The 26832-nt window shown below is 39.6% G+C and overlaps 1 protein-coding gene across 1 annotated transcript in view; it reads right to left on the bottom strand.

The window, feature by feature from the left end:
* The window catches only part of GUCY1A2 (guanylate cyclase 1 soluble subunit alpha 2), a 468086-nt gene extending 455249 nt beyond the window's left edge, over positions 1-12837 (bottom strand). Inside the window, exon 1 of the mRNA XM_069554938.1 lies at positions 12173-12837. Within this exon, the coding sequence (XP_069411039.1) occupies positions 12173-12475 (303 nt within the window). The 5' untranslated portion in view covers positions 12476-12837. The remainder of the gene's footprint in view (positions 1-12172) is intronic.
* Between the last annotated feature and the right edge of the window lie 13995 nt (positions 12838-26832).

Here is a 26832-nt window from a genome sequence, read left to right as displayed (position 1 = left end):
TCTGGAATTCTCTTGTTTTTTCCATGATCCAGCGGATGTTAGCAATTTGATCTCTGGTTCCTCTGCCTTTTCTAAATCCAGCTTGAGCATCTGGACATTCACAGTTCACACACTGTTGAAGCCTTGCTTGGAGAATTTTGAGCATTACTCTGCTAGTGTGTGAATGAGTGCAACTGTGCAGTAGTTTGAACATTCTTTGGCATTGCCTTTCTTTGGGATTGGAAACTAGTATATACAGAATGGATAAACAAGGTCCTACTGTATAGCACAGTGAACTATATTCAATAGCCTATGATAAACCATAATGGGGAAGAATACTAAAAAAGAACATGTATATATAACTGAATTACTTTTCTGTATAGCAGAAATCAGCACAAGATTGTAAATCAACTACATTTAGATAACAAAAAAAACAGGTGGAAAAAAACAACAGGCCCTCTGAGAAAGAAGCCCAGTAATCTGCTTTCCAACAATCGTTCTCAGGTATTTCTTTTGTTCACTGACGTTTGATAACCTCTAGCTCAAATGAAGAACTGTTTAATAAACCCCAAATAAAGCCTGGGCAGGAAGTGATTTCTCACTGTTCTATTTATAAGAATGTTCACTCTTTCTCAGTTCCACCAAACAGCCATAACAAATCTCCAGTCTTCCAAGATATTTCCGGCTCCCTTACTTCCTAAATCAATCTACAATGAAATTTTCAATTTTATGAGATGCCCTGAGCTTACAGCACATAAGTCTAGATCTTCAGATCCTGTCTGGAAGTGATATTTAAGGAGCAATATTTTTTTACCCTAACAATGGATTTTTGGTGACAGCAGCCCACTTACTGACAAACATTTCCCACCAGAAAAAGAGCTGCACAGAAAATATAGGCAGACTTCTACTGGAGACTGAGAGAGTTGTTACATTTATCTAATTTCTTAAAATATAAATGGGCCTCTCAAGGAGTTCCAGCAGAGGGATCCTTTTCCATTTACTTTCTTTTTAGCACAACTTCATTCTGAAGTTTTGCTTTAAATGGCAAGAGTAAGTAAAATTCAAACAGGTTTGCATACTTGAAAGTATCTCTCAGAGACTGGGTATGAAATCTATTTTATTCGATTGAACCAAATATAGCACAGGAAAAAATTAAACAAAAGAGAAACAACTATAATTGGATAAACAATAATAATATTAATAAATATTATTAATAATAATAATTCTTAAGAACATCTTTCACTTTCACTTATTCTGAACATTTTCTTGAAAATCCATTAAGTATCAGGTACCACACTAAATGCAAGATAAAAATAAGAATGTTAAAATGAGTCAGAATTTAAACAGCAGAACTTTGACTTTTGACCTAACCATTGGTCTATGCAACAAATAAGGGCCTGCAAAGCTGTAGTCCTTAAAGGCCTAGCCAGTTCTTGTAAATATTTTCCCTACTTATGCCACATAATTTTTTTCTTCCTAGATGTGTGTGAAATTCACAGTAAACAGTGTTTATGTCTAGAGATAACCCACTAATTTTACTACCATATTCAAAAAAACATGTAGGTTTACCTTCAGCTCCATATGCTAGAGGCAACAAGATAAAACAAAAAAGGACTTCCCTGGTTGTCCAGTGGTAGAGAATCTGTCTGCCAATGCAGGGAAACAGGTTTGATCCCTGGTCCAGGAACATTACATGTACTGTCGGGCAATTAGGCCCATACTCAACAACTACTAAAGCCTGCACATTCTAGAGCCCAGGCACTGCAACTCCTGAAGGCCTTGCCACTACAATAAGAAGCTGCACACAGCAACTAGAGAGTTAACTGATGCCCAGTTGTGGGTGTGTCTATTGGTGCAAGTAAAGTCTGATGCTGTAAAGAACAATACTGCATAGGAACCTGGGATGCTAGGTCCATGAATCAAGGTAAATCGGATGCGGTCAAACAGTAGATGGCAAGAGTATCATCTGAATATCATTATCATCTTGCCTACTACTGTGGGCAAGAATCCTTTAGAAGAAATGGAATAGCCCTCATAGTCAGTGAAAGAGTCTGAAATGCAGTAGCTGGGTCCAATCTCAAAAATGACAGAATGATCTCTGTTCAATTCCAAGGCAAACCATTCAATATCATAGTAATCCAAGTCTATGCCCCAACCACTGATGCCAAAGTAGCTGAAGCTGAACAACTGTATGAAGACCTATAAGACCTTCTAGAACTAACACCCAAAAAAGATGTCATTTTCATCATAGAGAACTGGAGTGCAAAAGTAAAAAGTTAAGAGATACCTGGAGTAACAGGCAAGTTTGATCTTACAGTACAAAAGGAAGCAAGGAAAAAGCTAACAAAGTTTGGCCAAGAGAATACACTGGTCATAGCAAACACCCTCATCCAACAACAAGAGATGACTCTACACATAGACATCAACAGATGATCAACAACAAAAGCAGACTGATTACATTCTTTGCAACCAAAGATGGAGAAGCTCGCAAACACAAGATTTGGAGCTGACTGCCACTCAGATCATGAGCTTCTCATTTCAAAATTCAGATTTAAGTTGAAGAAAGTAGGTAAAACCCCTGAGCCATTCAGTAACAGTTCAGTTCAGTTGCTCAGTCGTGTCCGACTCTTCGCGACCCCATGAATCGCAGCACACCAGGCCTCCCGGTCCATCACCAACTCCCGGAGTTCACTCAGACTCACGTCCATCAAGTCTGTGATGCCATCCAGCCATCTCATCCTCTGTTGTCCCCTTCTCCTCCTGCCCCCAATCCCTCCCAGCATCAGAGTCTTTTCCAATGAGTCAACTCTTCGCATGAGGTGGCCAAAGCTGGAGCTTCAGCTTTAGCATCATTCCTTCCAAAGAAAACCCAGGGCTGATCTCCTTCAGAATGGATTGCTTGGATCTCCTTGCAGTCCAAGGGACTCTCAAGAGTCTTCCCAAACACCACAGTTCAAAAGCATCAATTCTTTGGCGCTCAGCTTTCTTCACAGTCCAACTCTCACATCCATACATGACCACTGGAAAAACCATAGCCTTGACTAGACGGACCTTAGTCGGCAAAGTAATGTCTCTGCTTTTGAATATGCTATCTAGGTTGGTCATAACTTTTCTTCCAAGGAGTAAGCGTCTTTTCATTTCATGGCTGCAGTCACCATCTGCAGTGATTTTGGAGCCCCCCCCAAAATAAAGTCTGACACTGTTTCCACTGTTTCCCCATCTATTTCCCATGAAGTGATGGGACCCTTATGATTATACAGTGGGAGTGACAAATAGATTCAAAGGATTAGATTTGATAGACAGTGCCTGAAGAACTATGGACAGAGGTTCACTGCACTGTACAGGAAGCGGTGACCAAAACCATCCCCAAGAAAAAGGAATGAAACAAGGTAAAATTCTTATCTGAGGAAGCCTTACAAACAGCTTAGAAAAGAAGAGAAGCAATAGGCAAAGGAGAAAGGGAAAGATATACCCAAATGAATGCAGAGTTCCAAAGAATAGCAAGGAGAAATAAGAAAGCCTTCTTAGGTGAACAATGCAAAGAAATAGAGGAAAATAATAGAATGGGAAAAACTAGGGATCTCTTCAAGAAAATCAGCAATACCAAGGGAACATATCATGCAGAGATGGACACACTAAAGGACAGATTAAGGTAAGTGGAAAGAATACACAGAAGAACTGTACAAAAAATGTCTTAATGACTCAGATAATCACAATGGTTGGGTCAGTTACCTGACATCCTGGAATGTGAAGCCAAGTAGGCCTTAGGAAGCATTATAAAAACAAAGCTAATGGAGGTGATGGAATTCCAGCTGAGCTATTTACAAATCTAAAATATGATGCTGTTAAAGTGCCCTGGAGGCTCAGATGGTAAAGTGTCTGCCCACAATGCAGGAGACCTGGGTTCAATCCCTGGGTGGGAAGATCTTCTGGAGAAAGAAATGGCAATCCACTCCAGTACTCTTGCCTGGAAAATCCCGTGGATGGAGGAGTGTAGTAGGTTACAGTCCATGGGTTCGCAAAGAGTCAGACACGATTGGGTGACTTCACTTCAAAGTGCTATACTTCATATGACAGCAAATCTGGAAAACTCAGCAATTGCCACAGGACTGGAAAAGGTCAGTTTTCATTCCAATCCCAAAGAAGGGCAATGCCAAAGAATGTTCAAACTACCACACAATTGCACTCTTTTCACATGCTCAAAATCCTTCAAGCTAGGCTTCAACGGTACATGAACAAAGAACTTCCAGATGTACAAGCTGAATTTAGAAAAGGCAGAGAACCAGAGATCTAATTGCCAACATCCACTGTATCATAAAAAAAACCAAAATACCTCATGCAAAATGCTGGGCTGGATGAAGCGCAAGCTGGAATCAAGACTGCCAGGAGGAATATCAACAACCTCAGATATGCAGATGACACCACCTAATGGCAGAAAGTGAAGAGGAACTAAACAGCCTCTTGATGAGTGTGAAAAAGGACAGGAAAGCCTGACAAGCTGCACTCCATGGGGGTTGTAAAGTGTTGGACACAGCTTAGCAACTGAACAACAATAGCAACCCCTCTCACACACCTCAGAGTAGATAAACTATAGGTATATCTACTTCAAGGTAGATAAACTATATAGTAAAAATGATTATATAATTACATAATCTCTACTCACAAACTAATAATCACTGATGTCATTTCCCATAGTCAAACTTTTCTTTAAAATGAAGGTACAACAACTGAGCTGGTAGAATAGAGTGCCTTACACGAAACATAAAAGTTATTAGTTGGGTAATTGTTGTATCTCATAGCCTAAGCCTTTGAACATACATACAAATTACTTTGAATGCAATGGATGGGGAACTCTTGAAATTCTCAGGCAAGCGAAAAAACAATTTTTCTTTCATCTAATGATTTTTCCCAAGTTAAAAATAATTTGCATTGAAATACCCATATTCTACCAAATACATATCTAGTATTTTTATCGAATTTATAGTAATGGTACTCATACCTCCACATACCATTCAACAGTTTGATAGAAATTTTTGAATCTGTAATGATTACACATATTTATGTACTCACATGAGTCATAGCCAGGGAGCCAAAAATGGGCTCCACTTTTAATTTTTTAATGGATAGACTGGGAAATGCTAATAAAATTTACACTGGGCAATGCCTAAAAAAAATTTACCAATACTTTCAGGTACATGTCATCAGTTGACCAACGAACTCTTTTAATAAGGTTGTTGTTGTTGTTTAGTCACTAAGCCATGTCCGACTTTGGGACCCCACACTGCCAGGCTCCTCTGAGAAATCACAGGATTTCTCAGACAAGAATACTGGAGTGGGTTGCCATTTATTTACTACTGAGCCACCAGGGAAGCCTTTTTAAATAAGGTTATTAATAAGTAAGGTCTGCCCAGGCGGCACTAGTGGTGAAGAATCTGCCTGCCAATGCAGGAGACAAAAAGAGATGCGGGTTCAATCCCTATGTCAGGAAGACTCCCTGGAGCAGAGCATGGCAACCCAATCCAGTATTCTTGCCTGGAAAATCCCATGGAGAGAGGAGCCTGACAGGCTACAGTCCATAGCACTCATGCACTCATAAGTAAGTTACTAAGAAAAAAACAAAAAATTATAGGTCATTTGGAGGCATTTAAATTTGACTGAAGTTAATGAATTGCAGCTTGTAACTATCATTTATCAAGTTCAAGAAATTTTACAAGAAATATTGCTCTGCTTTCACAACACAGCTCTAAGGTAGTCATGATTCCTACTTCACAAAATAGAAAACTAAGGCTCAGAGAAGGTAGGAGTTGGCTCTCCCAGGGTCTTAGATATAGTAAAGGGCTCAGGAAGGAGTTATTCAGATTGTCTGTCAAAAAACACATCCTTGTACTTTCAACTCTGCCATGCTGTTTCTGATGACCAGGGATGAAGCAGAGAAAAGTAATAGAAATAGAAAACAATACAGAAATATTTCTATATAAATAGAAAAGGCCATTAATTCTGATTTCAGGTTGTAGTATCTAATTTATACAAAAGTGAAAACATTAAACTACTAGAATACATTTTGTTTCATTTTTAATTTTAATGAATCTATTGCTCAGAAGTATAGAACCCACATTTAACTTCAAAACCTTTAAATTTCAATTAAAACGCATAAATGTGTCAGATACCTTGCCTCACAAATATATTTTATATACTTTTCATGATTTACATGTTAGTTACACTTACAATTTCTAAGGTTTTATTTAAGGCCTTATACATCACAGGGTTCATTTTATTTAGTGAGAAGTTAAATATGTATTTTTATGCTCTTTCAATTTTCCATTGGCATATATCAGTAAAATTTCCTTTCCAAAAACAATTTTGCTGTTTTGCTACTTAAATTCAAGCTTCCCTTCCTTTTTCTTTGCTTGCTGTTCTTTATTTCTTGGACTAATCCTCATGTAAGTAGCTTTCCTCCCCTTACATGCCATCCTTGCAATTCTGTTACTTTTCTTCCTGTCATTCTGCTATCTATAGCTCCCAAGTCTTCAGAGCCATCTGTAATGTGCCTGGAGGGCTACAGTCCTACGGGTCACAAAGTGTTGGACATGACTGAGCAACTGAGCATGCAAACAAATGTTGTAACAGCTAGTAGTGCTCAGACAAGAGACCTAAAAAAGCCTTGACTCTCGTTGATTTCTGAAAGTATCTTCACTGATAGGCTGACACTAGCAAACCCAAAACTGAGGTCAAAGTGATAGGGGTCTAAGCAATCATCATTCATAAAAATAAAATGAAAATAAACTGAGATCCCAAATTTACCCTTGATGCAAAAAGTCCCAGCTGTTTCTTTGTATGTGTTACCAAGAAAATTATTTCAAAATAAATAACATAATAAGTGATTTATACCAGATCTTTAGGATTATTTTTCTCTTTATGGCTGTACCCCAGAGATCTGCAGTGAACAAAACCAACCAAAGTGGAGGATAAAACTTCCCCTAAACATCTCCGCAGCAACTGGAGTTCTTATATTTTCCCTCAATACAGTTTACTTAGAATGAAAGCTATAATTAAAGTTTCATGAGGTTGAAGAATGGGAAAGTCTTATTTGGCATTTGTATCACCAAGCCTTTGCACAATACTTGTGACAGACCCTCAAATATTTTTTAACAACTAAGTGGAAAAATTAGTACTTTGATGCCCCTACTTGAGAAAATAATCTACTTTCCTCCGTTTTAAAACTCATATGTCCTTGCTTTTTGTTTCATATGCCACTGTGAGAGCTTATTGAAAACTTATTTAACTTATATGCAAAGTACATCATGAGAAACACTGGGCTGGAAGAAGCACAAGTTGGAATCAAGATTGCTGGGAGAAATATCAATAACCTCAGATATGCAGATGACACCACCCTTATGGCAGAAAGTGAAGAAGAACTAAAGAGCCTCTTGATGAAAGTGAAAGAGGAGAGTGAAAAAGTTGGCTTAAAGCTCAACATTCAGAAAACGAAGATCATGGCATCCAGTCCCATCACTTCATGGCTAATAGATGGGCAAAAAATGGAAACAGTGACATATTTTATTTTGGGGGGCTCCAAAATCATTGCAGATGGAGACTGCTTACTCCCTGAAAGAAAAGCTATGACAAACATAGATAGGATATTTAAAAAGCAGAGACATCACTTTGCCAACAAAGGTCCATATAGTCAAAGCTATGGTTGGAGTCATGTATGGATGTGAAAGCTGGACCATAAAGAGGGCTGAACCCCAAAGAATTGATGTTTTCTAACTGGTGTTGGAGAAGACTCTTGAGAGTCCCTTTAACAGCAAGGAGATCAAACCAGTCAATCCTAAAGGAAATCAACCCTGAATATTCATTGGAAGGAAAGATGCTGAAGCTGAAGCTGAAGCTCCAATACTTTGGCCAACTGATGGGAAGAGTCAACTCACTGGTAAAGACCTTGATGCTGGGAAAGATTACAGGTAGGAGAAGGGGACGACAGAGGATGAAATTGTTGGATGGCATCTCTGATTCAATGGACATGAGTTTGACAAGCTTTGGGAGATAAAGTACATCATGAGAAACACTGGACTGGAAGAAGTACAAGCTGGAATCAAGATTGCCGGGAGAAATATCAATAACCTCAGATATGCAGATGACATCACCCTTATGGCAGAAAGTAAAGAGGAACTAAAAAGCCTCTTGATGAAAGTGAAAGAGGAGAGTGAAAAAGTTGGCTTAAACCTCAATATTCAGAAAACGAAGATCATGGCATCCAGTCCCATCACTTCATGGCAAATAGATGGGGAAACAGTGGAAACAGTGTCAGACTTTATTTCTGGGGGCTCCAAAATCACTGCAGATGGTGACTGCAGCCATGAAATTAAAAGACGCTTACTCCTTGGAAGAAAAGTTACGACCAACCTAGATAGCATATTCAAAAGCAGAGACATTACTTTGCCGACTAAAGTCCATCTAGTCAAGGCTATGGTTTTTCCCGTGGTCATGTATGGATGTGAGAGTTGGACTGTGAAGAAGGCTGAGCGCCAAAGAATTGATGCTTTTGAACTGTGGTGTTTGGAGAAGACTCTTGAGAGTCCCTTGAACTGCAAGGAGATCCAACCAGTCCATTCTGAAGGAGATCAGCTCTGGGATTTCTTTGGAAGGAATGATGCTAAAGCTGAAACTCCAGTACTTTCGCCACCTCATGCGAAGAGTTGACTCATTGGAAAAGACTCTGATGCTGGGAAAGATTGGGGGCAGGAGGAGAAGGGGACGACAGAGGATGAGATGGCTGGATGGCATCACTGACTCGATGAACGTGAGTCTGAGTGAACTCCGGGAGTTGGTGATGGACAGGGAGGCCTGGCGTGCTGTGATTCATGGGGTCGCAAAGAGTCAGACACGACTGAGTGACTGAACTGAACTGAACTGAACTGAAGGACAGGGAAGCCTGATGTGCTGCAGTCCATGAGGTCACAAAGTGTCAGACATGACTGAGTGACTGACTTAGTGACTGAACAACAACATTGAAAGCTTGACAATACCTGTCTTCATAGAATGTCAGAACAGGGAGAGGCTTTAAATGTAATAATTTACAGAAAAGAATGACCCTAGATAGTAAAAGTGATATACACAGTGATATACATGTATTTAGTTATCCAAGGTACAATGAATGAGAACCAGGTCTCCTGAATTCTGCATTTTTTTCCAATTTCATCAATTCAATTTACTTTTATTATTAAAATGTTATGAAGTATCATAACCTGTATAGCTAACATCAATGCAGCTATTAGTATCTCTTAAAATACCGAAACCCTGAATTTGAATATTCCATTGACCAAATTACTAGCTGAATTACTTGGCAATATCATAGTATTTATTAAATGTATTTCCATTTCCCTACTTGCAAATTATTCTGAATAAAAAAGAAAGAAATTTCCAGTGATCAAGACAACATTCCACAACGAGACCACTAAGACAAGAGTTCCACAGAAATGTAAGAAGGTTTGCAAAACTCAAAACAACTAGAAATTTCCATCTGAGAATGCTCTGATAATGGCTATCCTCAGAGTTTTTGGGTTTGGGTTATTTTGCTTGTTCATTCGTTTTTAAGTTGTTCAGCTCTAATGAAAGGACACTGGATAGGACATAAGTGTTTCCAGAGAAGTTTAGAATGCTGACAGCATAGGAGAACAAATTTACAGTAATTTTTTGAAGCAGTGTTCTAGTTTGCCAAACAAAAGAAAATGGGGGTAGAGAACACAGAATAGTCACTGCTTTGAAATATACTGTTTGGTGAGTCAATGAGAACTGGTTTATACATGTCTTAAGAAATTGGAATTGTTATACTATATTCACCTATATGTTTTTAGCATTACAGGTAAAAAAGCTTTTTCAAAATATAAAAGAATTACAGAATGGAAAGTACATACAGCTGTTGCTTATTTCTGATTATCACAATTATTTTCAAATTTCTTATCTAAATACCTGATTACATGTTTTTTTAATCTGGCAAAGAGCCAAAGTCATTCAAATTTTACATTTATAAAAGGTAAAAGTCAGAGACTGTTTCTTCCCTCTTATTTTGGCAGTAAACAGTAGCATTCAATTTATTTTATCTACTTCTAACATAAGTCACTGAGAGTAGTCTTATGATAAACTGGCATTACCAAAGGCACTGCCACAACTTTTGAAAAATTTGTAAATTCTGATTTTTAGGGAAAAAAAAAAACCCTCCAGAATTATCAAAACAATTCCCACAAAAATCTAATACTTATCTTTAGTAAAATTATCATATTAGATATTAATCTGTTACAATGAAGAATTAGTATATTGCACAAATGTTGCTTTGGGCACTGACACAAAAGTACATATGCACAGGGTTACTGGACTCCTTTTATAAAGGCTTAAGTTCAACAATTTGCAACATCAAATAGTTTCTAAAAGTGTGCTTCCTGGGGAAGTGGCAAAAGGTAATTGAAGGGAAAATGCACAAAAAAGGAAGATGACTGGAACAGTAGTCTCATTGCTAAAGGAAAAGGCCATACTCCATTAAGGCAACAGCCGCAGGATATTTGTAGGACTGCCTGGTACAAGTCCCCAGCCTCTCTGGATCCAATTTTTTCTCAAGGCCCTCCTACCGTCAACTGCAAGAGTACTTTCAGAAGGGAGACTCAAGAGCAGGTAAACAAGATCAATGTTCAGATTCACCTTGAAAACTTTAAAGAAGTAAAAGTCTCAGAGATGAGTAGCTAAAAGTGCTTTCAGAAGTTGAAATCCTTGTAACCAATCAAGATGCAAATAAAAAGCAGCTTTGGTTTTACGATGAATCTCTTTAGGATTCTGTCAGCAATGGAGTTCCTTCAAAACAGAGCTCATACAGTCTAAGAAAGACTGAAACAGAAGTCTGGCATTACTGCAAAGATTAAAAGTCACGAGTAGCTGAAATGCCTGACCAGGAATGAGGCAGAGTGCTCTGGAAAGATGCCAAGAACCATAGGGAGTCTGGAGTACACCTGGAACTGATGATACAGCCATCCCTATTGAGCACAAGTTAGAGAGAGCTACGGAGAAGGCGATGGCACCCCACTCCAGTACTCTTGCCTGGAAAATCCCATGGACGGAGGAGCCTGGTAGGCTGCAGTCCATGGGGTCGCAAAGAGTCGGACACGACTGAGCGACTTCCCTTTCACTTTTCACTTTCATACATTGGAGAAGGAAATGGCAACCCACTCCAGTGTTCTTGCCTGGAGAATCCCAAGGACAGTGGAGCCTGGTGGGCTGCCATCTATGGGGTCACACAGAGTCGGACACGACTGAAGTGACTTAACAGCAGAGAGAGCTAGGCAGGCATTTATTCATTCAACAGATAGTTACGCAGGGCCTAATATAAGGAAACTGAAGAAATGAGGGAGAATGCACTAAAGAATCCAGGGGACAGAGAGCGAAGGATGAGGTAGGGGTGCAAGAAACAGAAGACAGGTTTAGAAAACCAAATACCCGGGTTACCCACAGAAGAAGATTGAGCCAATAAATGACCAGTAACCAAGAAAAAAAATACATGAGGTGGCGAGAAAACAAGAGATGAGAGGACTCTTCATCAAAAGACAACTCAAAAAAATTATCTGACAACCGGTCCCTAAAGATTGAGAAAAGGAATACAACCTAGGGAAGGCAGTTAGCCTGCAGAATTCAAAATGTCAGAGAAGGTCATGCTAAGAGCAAGAGTGTGTGTGTGGAGGGGGGGGGGGGTTTGAGGGGGGGGGGGGGGTTTGAGGGGGGGAAAGAGGGGAAGAGTTTCCTGGAAGGGAGTAGGGGTTCCTGTGGGATGCTGGAGAAGAGAGGAGACACAGTGCCTGGGAAAGTTTGGGGGAAAGAAAACAGGTGGGTGAGAAGGAGCCGTCGAGCCGTCAGGGTGACTGCGACGAAGGAGGTTGCAAACGCTGGAGGTGGGCAGACCGATCTTTGAATCAGGAGCCCCTCGAAGGAGTGAAGTCTCACTCCATGCCCGTATCCCAGTGCCCCCTTCCATCAGGGCCCAAAGTCCAGGTCTCTCCCGGGGGCCATCGGGAACTAGGCCAGGCTGGGCCCCGCCACCCCACCCCCCCCCGGCGGCGGGGCTCTTGGCACGCGGCGGGACCAGCCTGGCGCCCACCTGCCCGGTCCGCGTCCTTCCACCCAAGGCTCGGCCCTGCCCCTCATCTCTACTCACCGAGGGCGCCGTCAGACGGCTGATGCTCTCGCCCAGTGAGTCCAGGTTGACCCGCCTGCGGCGCTGCGCTCGCCTAGCCCCAGCCGTGGCGGCGCTGACTGCGGCGGCGGCGGCGGCTGCGCCGGCCGCCGGGGCTCGGGCGGAGACGTGCGCCGCGCTGGGCTCGGGCGGCCCGGGCGCGCTGCGGCCGCCGTTCCAGCAGAGCCTGGACAACGGGCACTCCGTCTCTTCCTCGGGGCTGGTCTCCAGATAGTCGGAGCCCAGGGAGCTGAAGGACTCGGACGAAATCTTCCTCCGAGACATGCTGTCGGCGCTGCGGCGGCCGAGGCGGCGGCGGCGGGAATACGGGCGGCGGCGGCGGCTGCACCGGCGGCGTTAGGGGCTCTGCGGCCGGGGGGCGACGGGGCAGGGCTGCTCGGCCGGGAGGGCGGCCCCGGAGCCGCGGAGCCTCGGGAGCCGACTGCTCATGGCGGGAACTTGCAGCGCCGCGCTGCCCTGGGCCCGCGTTCGCCGGCCGCTGCCGCCTCGGCGCGCGCCTGGACGCGTCTCCGTTGCTGCTCTCCGCTCGCAGGGAGGCTGCTAGTGCGAGCCCGGGGGCGGCGGGGCTGGGAGGCGGCGGCCGCGGAGGCAGAGGCTTGCGCCGCCCGCGCACCCAGCTCGCCCCTGTTGCCCCCGCTCCGCCCGCCCGTCCCTCCCGCCTCCCCTCGCCGTGCCGCCCGCCTCCTCCCTCCGCGCGCCCCCTCCTCCGCGCCGTCTCTCCGCAGCCGTCACGTGTCGCCTTCGCACCCACTGGAAGTCTCTGCCTCTGTGCTGTCGCCACGCTTCGGGAGCAACGGGGACACTTCGGCGCCGTCCTCTGAGCGCCACCCCAGCTCTCGCCGTCCCCACCTCCTCGCAGAAGAGGCAGCTGAGGAGCAGACGGGGCCCGGTGGGCCCTGAGACAGGGGGCACCCGGCCGGGACGGAACGCCTGCCTCTGCAGCCGCCTTAGGGAAGCCTGAGGGCGTGGAGTCGACTGGGGGTCCATCATTTAGAGTCCGTCATTGACCTTTCCCTCCGAGTTCATTTGGGAAGTTCTGAGGCCAAGGGGGAAGGCCGAGGGGTCCAGCCCGCCCATTCCCAAGGAGTCGCTTACAAGAGAAGGGGAGGGCCAACGCGTTGGTACCCACCCTGCTGGAGCAGCAGCTGGTGAGGACGGGTGTTCTCCTCCTCGGCCGAGGCTGCGTGGGCTTGTAGATAGCCCAAAGCCGAGAGGCAGGGAATGAGGACAGCGTCTGCTTGGGCAAGAGCCCTGTTGCCGAGCATCGGCCTGGCTGGGGCGAGCCCAGGCTCTTGACCTCGCGTCTCTGTGCTGGTGCTGGACAGCTCCGCTGGCCACCTGCAGCCGCGTTTGCAGGCGTAGTCCCTCCACAGACTCCACCACCTGGGAGCCGACGAATGACACTACCCTGTCCTTCATTCTCCTGGCTCTTTGCTCCAAATATGCGATCTGTTCGGGCTAGGCTGCAAACGCTGCTCGGAAAGCCAAGGGGAGTGAAAGACTTTTCAAAGCCCAAGAACAGCCTCCCAGGTTTGCTGTGGAGCTGCTTCATTCCAAAGCTTGTGCTGTGCTGTGCTTAGTCTCTCAGTCGTGTCTGACTCTTTGCGACCCCATGGACTGTGTAGCCCGCCAGGCTCCTCTGTCCATGGGGATTCTCCAGGCAAGAATACTGGAGTGGGTTGCTATGCCCTCCTCCAGGGGATCTTCCCAACCCAGGGGGCGAACGGAGGTCTCCCTCGTTGCAGGTGGATTCTTTACCGACTGAGCTACCAGGGAAGCCCCATTCCAAAGCCTGTCTCTTGGCAAAAGAGCAGTGGCGGTTAGTGCCTGTCCCCATTGTGCTTGCTTTAGCTCCAGGAAAGCCTGGAACTTGTTCTAAGATTGAGATGGGCAAATAAGGGTCCCTGGCTGTGCTTCCCTCTGCAGCAAAGCACCTGAGCACGCTCCCCACCATTCCCCTTTCCTGGAAAGAAAAGTTGACAGGTTTTGGCTTTCACTCTGTAGAGATACGAAAGCAAAAGCAGTTTTTCTTTTAAAGGTTCTTCCAAGGTAAAGACAGATAGATTTCTGGATTATGTCTATTTTATAACTAACAGATTAAACAAAAACCCTTTGCTGCAACACAACCTCAGTTTGCTTTTAGTTCTAAATCTTCCCGTTTGTTTATGAGAACCCAAATACATGTAAATGCTGTCTGAAGATTCCTTTTACATCTGGGGAAAATGCCCTCAAATTGATTCAGAGATGTGCCTTAATCAGGTTTTAAATAGGTGTTAAAGATATGAACTTGCATATTACCATTCACATACTGCCCTTGAAATACATACATATATATATCAGTTCAGCTCAGTTCAGTTGCTCAGTAGTGTCCAACTCTTTGCAGTCCCACAGACTGCTGCATGCCAGGATTCCTTGTCCATCATCAACTCGTGGAGCTTACTCAAACTCATGACCATTGAATCGGTGATGCCATCCCACCACCTCATCCTCTGTTGTCCTATATATGTATATATTCTTTCTCAATTAGCAATTGAGAAATTAGCTATCTCAATTAGCTAATTGCTAACTGCATAGTTTCTCCTCTTAGCAGAGGAAATCAGGCCTCTTTTTAAAAATAATAATAATAGTTATATTTGTAATTATTATTATTATTTTGATTTTATGGTGTATCTACTGTTGATTTTCCCACTACTTCGCTTAATTCTATATGCATTTGTTTCCACTGGAAATTAGATACACATTATATTTTTATCATAAAGTTTATTCATCAGTTCTGCTGAAAACTTTCACTGGCCCTTTTTCCTTTTTTGGGGGGGGTGGGGGGTAAACTACATTATTACAATACTGGGAAAGCTGTTTAATATTCTTGTGCATTATCAATCATAGCATAATGCTGGAATTTTTAGTTCTCTTTTTCAGTAATAATAATATAACTGTCAAGTTCTTTACAGTCATATAATTTTAGATCTTCTATTCTGGATACTAAACAGCATATGCCTTTTATATTCTTTTAATAACTACTGTAGCTCACACACTCACACAAATGTTCTTGTTTGGTAATGGCAAATAACCTTTACATTGAACTTAAACCAAAACTTTTACTAATCATTCATACTCTTGCCTCAAAGTCAAATGCCTGAGTTCAAGGCAATAAGTATCATTCATTTCCAAAATTTACAGGCAGCCCAAGAGCCTTCTTGTTTACACTGAAAGTTTGTTGCCAGAAAGAATTTTACACCTATGGGACATTTTTGTTTTGAGTGAACCATTTGAATCAGACTCTTTATAGTATCTAGCCAGAAGAAGTGGGTCTTACAATTTTCTGTATGAATTGGTGATCACAATTTCCCGACTGATTTTTAAACTATAAATAAATGGAGCCCTAGATATAAATAGTATATCAATCTATTTTACTTTCAAGGGTTTCCTTTATATTTCTGCTCAGGAGGAGGGTTCAAAACTTCTCTGTATGAACAATGCCATGTGCTATACTTGAATTAACATCTTTAAAAGACGACATAACCTATTCTCCATAAAACAAAAATTTAAAGCTTTAGAAATATTAAAAGGAATCCAAATATTTTAGAAAAGAGTAGACCACTGAAAATGAAAGATTTGTGCTCTGATTTTAGGTGGAAAACTTGCACAGACTCATTCCCACAAATCCAGTCCTGCTAAATTTATTGTGTTTTGATAAATTCCTCAAAGTATAGTATCCTATTGGAAAAGGAAAACGCAGTAATGTACTTGGTTTGTTTGTGAAATCAGTGAGGGCAGTTGAGGACTCAATTCAGAATGATTAAGCATTGGGAAGGATTCCTTAAGAGAGTAGATTCCTCATCTTAATTAAAATGGTGACTAATTCCCCTTTAAACATAAAAATAAATTGTTGTGTATGTCTTACCTTCATGTACAACATTGCTGTTTATAAAGTCTTTTCACTTACATTGCCTCATTTGATTTGGTTTTCATTCTGTCCAGAAAAGTAAAGAAAAATTACCTCTGTCAAGTTAAAAACAAAAAACAAACAAACAAAAAAAACTGACATCAGTCCTCAGTCTCCAAATTATTTGCAATTCAGAACTTCAAATGCTTTCCTAATTTTTTTCTTCCATCCAAGTCTTCAGCAAGAAAACCTGCAACATCTAACTACGTAAGTGTTCTTGCTTTATATCAGAAGACAAGGAGGAAATCACTCCTTGTTGTCAATCTTTACAGAAATTTGGCAATTTGCAGGAACTGTGCATGTAATAGTAAAGCAAGTTCTTCAAAGAAATATAACAGCTAGTGAATTCTTAAGTAGGACAAATTTTTCTGTATCCCTGACTTAGAAAATTACCACACACACACATATTCCATATTTGCAGGTTAACCCTATGTCCATGTTTCATAAATGAGATCTTTCTCTCCCACTTTCTCATAATCTCTTTTTTACAAGGGGGAAAGCATTCTTTCTCAGTGAAAGACTGAACAAATAAAAGCAGAGATATCATGCTTCATATTCATGCATAAGGACTTCCCTGGTGGCTCAGAGGACTTCCCCAGTGGCTCAGTGGTAAAGAATCCATCTGCCAGTTCAGGAGATGCAAAAGACATGGATTCGATCCCTGGATCGGAATGATCCCCTGGTGAAGAAAATGGCAACCCACTCCAGTATTCTCGCCTGGGAAATCTCAGACAGAGGAGCTTGGCAGGCTACAGTCCATGGGGTCACAAAATGTCGGACACGACTGAGCGGATAAATAACAACAACATTAAGTATCAAAATGAGATCAACAATCTGCTTTGTTCATATGTAAAGAGATACCTGGAGATCAGCCTTGGGTGTTCTTTGGAGGGAATGATGCTGAAGCTGAAGCTCCAGTACTTTGGCCACCTCAAGCAAAGAGTTGACTCATTGGAAAAGACTCTGATGCTGGGAGGGATTGGGGATAGGAGGAGAAGGGGACGACAGAGGATGAGATGGCTGGATGAGTGGCTTATTGCATTATAAATACATATTATACATTGGAATTATTCTCTGGAACATAATATCATGAAAAAGCACTGATTTGTGCAGACGCTTTACTTCATAGTAACCACTCGGCTAATGACTAGCCATGTGACCCAAAAGCAAGCTGCTTAATCTCTCTGGGTCACAGATCCCACATCTATAAATTAAAAGAGTTGAGTAAAATCTTCAGAATATCATCAGTCCCCAAGATTTAATAATCTTTTTTTCTGTTTGTGGAATTATTAATTTTATTTCCAGATATGTCTTGTGCCTAGAAAAATTTCACCTCACATATTATAGGGTCAGTTCCTCTTTTTCCTCCCTATCACATCCTTTCTGAGAATGCAATTTCTCCTCAAATCCCTTCTTTAATTGCCTGAGAGCTTCTTAAATGAAGCTGCCATAAACATGGTCCACAGAATTAAATGGATAAAAAGGAAAAATTTCAACTCAATTGTATTTGGTTAGATGTTCACTATCTCTCTGTCTTTTCATAACCTAATTCTTCTGTCTGCTTTATTATGTTATAAAAAGGAATCATATTTTCCTGTCTGCAACTTATTAAGCTTGACAGCTAACAAGAATTAGTATGAATTATCAATGTGTGTCTTTATATAATCTTGTTAATGTTAGTAGACATTTACTTAAATATATTCAATTTGTCGTGCATATTCACTCAGTCCGTGGGGTCACAAAGAGTCAGATATGACCGAGCAACTGAGCTGACGCACTCCACCATGTAATCATTATTTTAAATTAATAATCTATTTTTAATCCAATTTTAATATAAATACTAGAATTCTTAAAAGTTTCAGCATTCAGAATGAAATATTATGCTATTGTCACTAGGTATAAAATAAACATTAGTAAACTGTTATTAATGATGATCAAATGGCAGTGTACTTAGATACCTTAAAGTAATTAATAGAAAAATATTTGTTTAAAATTAAGAAAAAAGTCACAGTTTACACTCATTTGCATGATAATCTTTGGAAAGGATTTCAGGGTGATATTGAAATAACTGATCTCAATAATTAATAGATCAGTTCAAGTCTAAAAAAATTAGTTAAAATAATTCTAAAATTTTTATCTACCAAAAGACATGAAATTTTAAAGTAAAACATACATTTACTCATTTCTAACAGTTCTCCTTTTAATGAGCACTATAAGTAGTAATTTCTCTATTGGTATACTAAAATGGACAGACACTTATACCACCACTGTGAACTAAAATTAAAATATTCTTTTCTTGAATTCATACAGGGACTTATTATGGTCACATAAGTAGAGTCATCCTTGTTTACAGATAAGTAGCATGTAATGGCATAAATAGTCATTTCAAAGCCTGTGCACCAAGACCACACAAGTGATTCTGTGTTTCCTTGCAGATTATGTAGACATAAGCTGAATCTATCTTTCCCAGTTCTACTTTTTACCCAGTGGAAAAGTCTTTCCACTTCTTTCTCAGAGAAGACCCAAATTTTCTTGCTTTTTAGGTTTTCAAATACTTTTTAATAGTACCCTAAACCAAAAGAAATACTTAACAATTCAGTGTATAAGGCAGTTTTATTAGGATTTATGTCCTAGTGACTTAGTAGCATTTAAAATATGTACTTTTTATATTTTTGCCATTTTTTCTATGCAAGATAGCAATATATACTATCTTGATTCCTATAGCTGTGTAGTATGGCCTGAAGACAGAGATCATGATTCCTCTAGCTCCCTTTTTCTTTCTCAAGATTGTTTTGGCTATTTAGGGTCTTTTGTATTTCCATACAATTGTAAAATTTCTCTGTTGGTGGGACTGTAAATTGATACATCCACTTTGGAGAACAAAATGGAGCTTCCTTAAAAATCTAAAAATTGAATTGTCATACTACTAGGCATATACCCAGAGAATATCATAATTTAAAAAGACACATGTACCCCACTGTTTATTACAGCACTCTTTACAATAGCCAGGACATGGAAGCAACCTAACTGTACATCAACAGATGAATAAGATGTGGTACCTATATACAATGGAATATTACACAGTCATTGAATGCAATGAAATAGTGCCATTTGCTGAGACATGGATAGATAGAGAATGTCATACAGAGGGGAGTAAGTCAGAAAGAGAAAAACAAATATAATATATTAACATATATCTAGAAAAATGGCACGGATGAATCTACTTGCAGGACAGGAATCCAGAGGCAGACAGAGAGAATGGACGTGTGGGCACAGCAGGAGTAGGAGAGGGGAGGAAGAACTGAGACAGTAGCATTGACATATATACAATACCATATGCATGATAGATAGCTGGTTGCTGCACATCACAGGAAGCTCAGCTCTGTGCTCCATGATGACCTAGAAGGGTGGGACAAGAGGTGAGTGGCAGGGAGGCTCAGGAAGGAGGGGACAGCTGATTCACTTTGTTGTACAGCAGAAACTAATGCAACTTTGTAAAGCAATTATACTCCAATAATAAAATTTAAAAAAATTAAAAAAAGTTTAATGATATAGATGATCTTATTTACAAAACAGAAATAGAGACATGGATGTAGAGAACAAGTATATGGATATCAAGGGGTAAAAGAGGGATGGGATGATTTAAGAGACTGGGATTGACATATATATATATACTATTGATACTATTTGTAAAACAGATAACTAGTGAGAACCTACTGAATAGCTCAGAAAACTCTACTCAGTGCTCTGTGGTGAACTAATGGGAAGGATTACAGCTGATCCATTTTTCTGTACACTAGAAACTAACCCAGCATTGCAAGGTAACTATACCTCAATAGCTGAGAAGAGAAGCAAGAAGCTAAAGGCAAAGGAGAAAAGAAATGATATACCCATCTCAATTCAGAGTTCCAAAGAAGAGCAATGAGAGATAAGAAAGCCTTCCTCGGTGATCAATGCAAAGAAATAGAGGGAAAAAATTGAATGGGAAAGACTAGAGATCGCTTCAAGAAAATTAGAGACACCAAGGGAACATTTCATGCAAAGATGGGCACAATAAAGGACAAAAATAGTATGGACCTAACAGAAGCAGAAGATATTGAGAAGAGGTGGCAAGAATACACAGAAGAACTATTCAAAAAGGATATTCACAATCCAGATAATCACGATGGTGTGATCACTCACCTAGAACCAGACATCCTGGAATGCAAAGTCAAGTGGGCCTTAGAAAGAATCGCTATGAACAAAGCTAGTGGACATGATGGGTTTCCAGCTGAGCTATTTCAAATCCTGAAAGATGATGCTGTGAAAGTGCTATACTCAATATGCCAGCAAATTTGGAAAACTCAACAGTGGTCACAGGACTGGAAAAGGTCAGTTTTCATTCCAGTCCCAAAGAAAGGCAATGCCAAAGAATGCTCAAACTATTGCACTCATCTCACATGCTAACAAAGTAATGCTCAAAATTCTCCAAGCCAGGCTTCAACAGTATGTGAAGCATGAACTTCCAGATGTTCAAGCTGGATTTAGAAAAGGCAGAGGAACCAGAGATCAAATTTCCAACATCTGTTGGATCATAGGAAAAATAAGAGAGTTCAAGAAAAATGTCTACTTCTGCTTTATTGACTATGCCAAAGCATTTGACTGTGTGCATCACAATAAACTGTGGAAAATTCTTCAAGAGATGGGAATACTAGACCACCCTACCTGTCTGTATGCAGGTCAAGAATCAACAGTTAGAACCAGACATGGAACAACAGACTGATTCCAAATTGGGAAAGGAGTACGTCAAGGCTGTATACTGTCACCCTGCTTATTTAACTTATATGCAGAGTACATCATGAGAAATGCTGGGCTGGAGGAAGCACAAGCTGGAATCAAGATTGCTGGGAGAAATATCAATAACTTCAGATATGCTGATGACACCACCCTTATGGCAGAAAGCAAAGAAGCACTAAAGAGCCTATTGATGAAAGTGAAAGAGGAGAGCAAAAAGCTGGCTTAAAACTCAACATTCAGAAACCTAACATGGCATCCTGTCCCATCACTTCATGGCAAATAGATGGGGAAACAATGGAAACAGTGAGAGACTTTATTGTTTTGGGTTCCAAAATCACTGGAGATGGTGACTGCAGCCATGAAATTCAAAAACACTTGCTCCTTGGAAGAAAAGCTATGACAAACCTAGACAGCATATTAAAAGCCAGAGATATTACTTTGCCAACAAAGGTCTGTCTAGTCAAAGCTATGGCTTTTCCAGTAGTCATATATGGATTTGAGAGCTTGAACATGAAGAAGGCTGAGGCTGAAGAATTGATGCTTTTGAACTGTGGGGTTGGAGAAGACTCTTGAGAGTCCCTTGGACTGCAAGGAGATCAAACCAGTCAATCCTAAAGGAAATCATCCCTGAATATTCATTGGAAGGACTGATACAGAAGCTGAAGCTCCAATACTTTGGCCACCTGATGGGAAGAACTGACTCATTTGAAAAGACCTTGATGCTGGGGAAGATTGAAGACAGGAGGAGAAGAGGATGAGATGGTTGGATGGCATCACCGACTCGATGGACATGAGTTTGAGCAAGCTCTGGGAGTTGGTGAAGGACAGGGAAGCCTGGCGTGCTGCAGCCCATGGGGTCGCAAAGAGTTGGACATGACTGAAATACTGAACTGAACTGAACTTCAATAAAAATTAATTTTATAAAATAAAATGTATAAATGTATAAAGTGGAAATTTGTATTTCATTCTTAAACATTTGTAGTTATTTATTTAGTTATTTTGTAGCTGGGCATTGCACAGTTTCTCAAAACTTGAGATGAGATTGAACATTGCCACTTCATTTCCTGCTCCACACTTTTTCCTGTGGCAGCCACTTTAATAAACCTAGCTTGCGAATGTATGAATGAATCAAAACAATGTAGCACAATTCACTGTTAAACTAGATGACCTCAAGCCAATATTTTCTCGATTTTCAACAGATGTCAAATTTTACTGTGTTTCCCTCAAAATTTTAATATATCTGCACTCCTACGCATTCATTACATTCTTCCAGGCCTTCTTGGTGTACAGTTTGGAAACTGTAACTTTGGTTGTTCAGCCATTCCAAAGTTCTCAAGTCTTTTATCTTAATTACAGTCTGAGTAAATAGACAATAAGAGCTTGAAAATGTAAAATGGAAATTATACATTATATTTTCTGATATAATGTTTGTATACCGGATACTACCTAAAGTATAATTTATGTAGAGTGCATTATTCTGTAATTTAAATCTGTTTTATGTCTTAACTCATTGCTCATCTGTCAATTAAGCTTTGAATACATAATAAGAAACAAAATAATTTGAAAAGACAATAAAATATTTGCTTTTTATATTTTTTATACATATAATCTTTTAACCAAGAGTTGTATTTGCCAAGAGTATAGCAAAACAATATTATCTCACACAAAACTTTTAAAGAGTTTAAAATATTTATACTTTTAAAAACTGTTAGGAATTCCTGGTGGTCCAGTGGTTAGGACTCCACACTTCCATTGCAGAGGCCACAAGTTCGAGCTCTGGGGGAACTAAGATCCCACAAGCTACACAGGATGGCCAAAAAAAACCCAAAAACATAAACAAACAAAACTGACCCTGAAATGTTGATGACTATTCTTTGTTTGAAAAGAACAAGAAAGACAAGAGTAAGGTTCTTTATTCCCTATAAATTCTGTTGTCAAGAAAAGGAAAGAAAGTCTTTCATTGCATTTTGTTGACAGAGAAACACAGAAATCCAAAGACTGAGGGACCTGTCCATGGTCCAACGGCACACAGTTAATCCCAGGTAGAGCTGTTAGAGCTCTCAGCGGGCTTCCCTCTGACCCAGCTGATAAAGAATCTGCCTGCAGTGCAGGAGACCTTGGTTCGATCCCTGGGTTGGGAAGATCCCTTGCAGAAAGGAACGGCTACCCACTCCAGTATTCTGGCCTGGAGAATCCCATGGACTGTACAGTCCATGAGATCACAAAGAGTCGGACATGACTGAGTGACTTTCACTTTCAGAGCTCTTAGCGTGGCAAAATCTCATTCCATATTTCTGTTGTAGAAGATTGTACATAACAATGACTATCCCTTGAGAAGGAAAAGAAAAAGTCTGGTTCATTATTTGTAAAGAATATCATTTGAGTTGTGTTATCAGGTAGTAAGAATACCAATTACACATAACCACCATGGAGGAGAAGGGGGAGATAGAGGATGAGATGGCTGGATAGCATCATCAACTCAATGAACATAAATCTGAGCAAACTCCAGGAGATAGTGTGGGACAGGGAAACATGGCAGGCTGTAGTCCATAGAGTCACAAAGAATCAGACACAACTTAGCAACTGAACAACAATTGGCTAAGTAAATTCATCCACATCCATTCATCTCAACACATATTTGAGTAACTAAAAATTTAGTATTAAACCAAGCACAGTAGAGTTTTTAAAGATATCATCCCCACTTTTGGAAAATTTACATTAATAAACCTAAGGAAAAGTTATATAACATCAAAAACAAATGGCCATACAAAATAGAACCAGATTAGATGTCACATGGAAAATCAGTTGTAATATTTTATAAGAAAAAGAAATGTGAACTCTATTTTCTTTTGAAGGGAATGTAACTTGAATTGATCTTTGCAGAATGGGAAAAATTTGAATAGATGAAAATAAATGAATTGGACATGGAGAAGAGAGAGAATGTTGTGTTTGGAAATACTGTGTATGCCATCCAAACTGGATCAGAGAATAAATACTGAGGAATCATGAGAAGTTGAATAAGAAAATAAAGACCAGTTTAGACAAGGCCTTTACTATGGACTTTCTCTTGTAGGCAGTGAAAAATTAACATTTTGACCTGGCAAGTGACATAAAGAGAGTGTTTTATGGGTCAAGAAAATCTACCTATATACATAAAATTCCTCCATACAGTTGATTATTCCCAAGAACATAAACCAGCAGACAGACTCCTTCACTTGTCCAAGAAATCTGTCCATACATTAAAACTAAGGTATATGGCCTCTTCATGATTCTTCCTCTCCACATACACACACATACACAGAGCCATTTTCTGTATCATTCAAATTTGAGGCAATTTTGCTATATATTATGTGCTTATGATGCTGTCCTAGACTATAATCCGGGTCAGTAAAATAAATATATCACTTCCCTATTTCAACTTATAATTTTCTAAAATGGCCAATTTTCAAAGCATATCAGTCATTAAATCAATAGAAGGAAAGATACTCTCTAAAATTTATGTTTTAATTGAACTCCCAAAATATCCAATAAGTACTACCTCTGTGTTTGGGTTAGTGATGTGTCTTGTCCTTAACAAATAGACACCCCAAATCCTTTATTTGATGTCCTAAGATTGTCACTTGGTTGATTCAATGAAGAAGATTCTAAAATGGATTGATCAAGAAAAATCATCCCTCACTTTGATTCATACAAAATATATTGTGCTCTTAAATTCAATTGAATACATTTTCTTTCTCTATTAGAGAAAGATTTTCAATTACTACCTTTGTTTCCAACAATTGAAAGAGAATGTTCATCCATACAAACCGAGAACACTCGCTGTCAGCAATTTCTTGTCAGTTAATGGACCAGACCAAATATACACTTCAAAAGCATTGTTGACTGGGTCCAAGAGATATAAAGTCAGAGGGGAGATTAGAAAAAGATGGAGAGATAGCTATAGAATATTTGGGGGGGGGGTGGGCTATCACATGGTCAGTGATAAATACAATACTAGAACAAACTGGTCAACATAAATAAGGATGCAATATTTGAAATGAACATGTTGGAATGATACTGAAGCATACAAGTTTGTCAACTGAACACAATATGAAGAATGAAAATTTTGATGAATGAGATCTTTGTTTAGAGATAGCACAACTGAGAGTAATTACTAATTGTGTATGAGAAAACAAATGAAAGAATCGTTTCAAAATTGTCATCTCCAAAAGTCCCCATATTTATTCTCCATTTTTATAAGGCAATGGCTTCCATTTTCAACTTTGTACTTTTGAAGTACCTCAAACAATACTTCAAATATTTTGATTACAGTGTTTTAATGTAAATGCCTCATTCAAACATCACAATTAAATAATTCTAATGTTTTTTAAAGATAACTAAAGTATTTTGAAATCAAAGTAACATAAAAGTCACCATGGGAAATGCTCCATTTACTCTCTATCTATAGCTCTTCTCATTGCTCCTGTGTGTCTCTTAGTTTACATGATGCTTGTATTTTCAGGAGGTTATTTAACAAACTGTAATAAAATTAATTGTCCCCAGACTGATGAAGTCATGGATTCTCAGTGTTCTTGATTTCTAATTACTTTAGCAGAATTCCTTTCTCAGTTGTTCCCTGGTTTATTTGATGTCATATTTATAAAATGAACACTTTTTTGCTTTTTGCTGTTTGCCTTTCGTTGGTAGTTTTCCATCAGTAAGAAAATCAATTATTCAAATGGTATAATGTAATTATATATCATATAATATAATTTCTGGGCAGTCTGACCAGATTTTTTAAAGACAGATACTAATCAACAAAAATACTATAAATATATAAAATAGATTATCATCTTTTTCATTTACTTGGGAATTAAAATAAACATGAGCATTGCCAAAACTTGACTGTCACTCAAATTCGTTGAAATTCAGCAATCAATATCAAATTGATAGTCTACCAACTTGTGGCAAATTCCAGTGTTTTAAAGCAAAGACATACATTCTTTTCAAAAAGAAAAATAATATTTTCCCCCAAGTTATTGATACCTAGTTCCTAAGATTAAAAAATAGACATATTTCTGTTGAGTAAACTGACAATTTGAAACGTTATTGGTACTTTCATATTTGAATGAATGCAAATACAAAGAAAGAAAGATTTCATGCCTATCATTATTAATGAATTCAAATTGCATAAATAAATATTCTCTACCTTCATTATCCGTTCACTTATTTATATTGATTAGGAAAAAATAGAGAACTTCTTCTTAGAGGTAATATAAGAATTCTTTTTTCTATTAATGACCATATCATGACTTATTTTTCCTATTCTGTGTAAAGCAATTTCTTATTAAAACAAGGAACCATATCACAGATGGAATTAGTTTTCTTTTCTTCAGTATGATAGTTTCCTCTACTATGACTATTATCTAAAGACTTAGAGATAATGGCTTCACACAAAAAAAAACAAAAAAATGTTTCTGATTTTACTGAGAAAAATAATAAAACCAACATATATACATTAATTCATTCCTTAAAACAAGCATGTATTCAGTAATATTTTGTGTCAGGTACTGTAATAGGTATTGTGAAGGAAAGGAGCATGAAACAGTCATTTTCTCCAAAGACCCAGTAATAGAGTTAAAAAAGAAATACTTTGGGAGAAACAAACAACAACTGATATAGATTTTTAAAGGGTTAAGTTTAATAATGGAGATATACATGGGATACAGAAAGACAACAAATACAAACTTAGATAAAAAGTTTTAAAATGTCTTCTTGGAGGTAAAGATGTCTAAGCTGAGTTTTAAAAATAAATAGAATTTTGAAGAGGTCAGGAAGAAGTGGCAGAGGAGTAAGACAGGGAGATCACCAACCTTCCCACAAATACATCAAAAACTCATCAAGATATGTAACAACTCCT

The sequence above is a fragment of the Ovis canadensis genome, chromosome 15 (assembly GCF_042477335.2).
Source record: "Ovis canadensis isolate MfBH-ARS-UI-01 breed Bighorn chromosome 15, ARS-UI_OviCan_v2, whole genome shotgun sequence".
In the NCBI taxonomy this organism is placed as follows: domain Eukaryota; kingdom Metazoa; phylum Chordata; class Mammalia; order Artiodactyla; family Bovidae; genus Ovis; species Ovis canadensis.
Note: the sequence above shows the minus strand (reverse complement) of the source record. Positions and strands in the feature narration are given on the sequence as shown.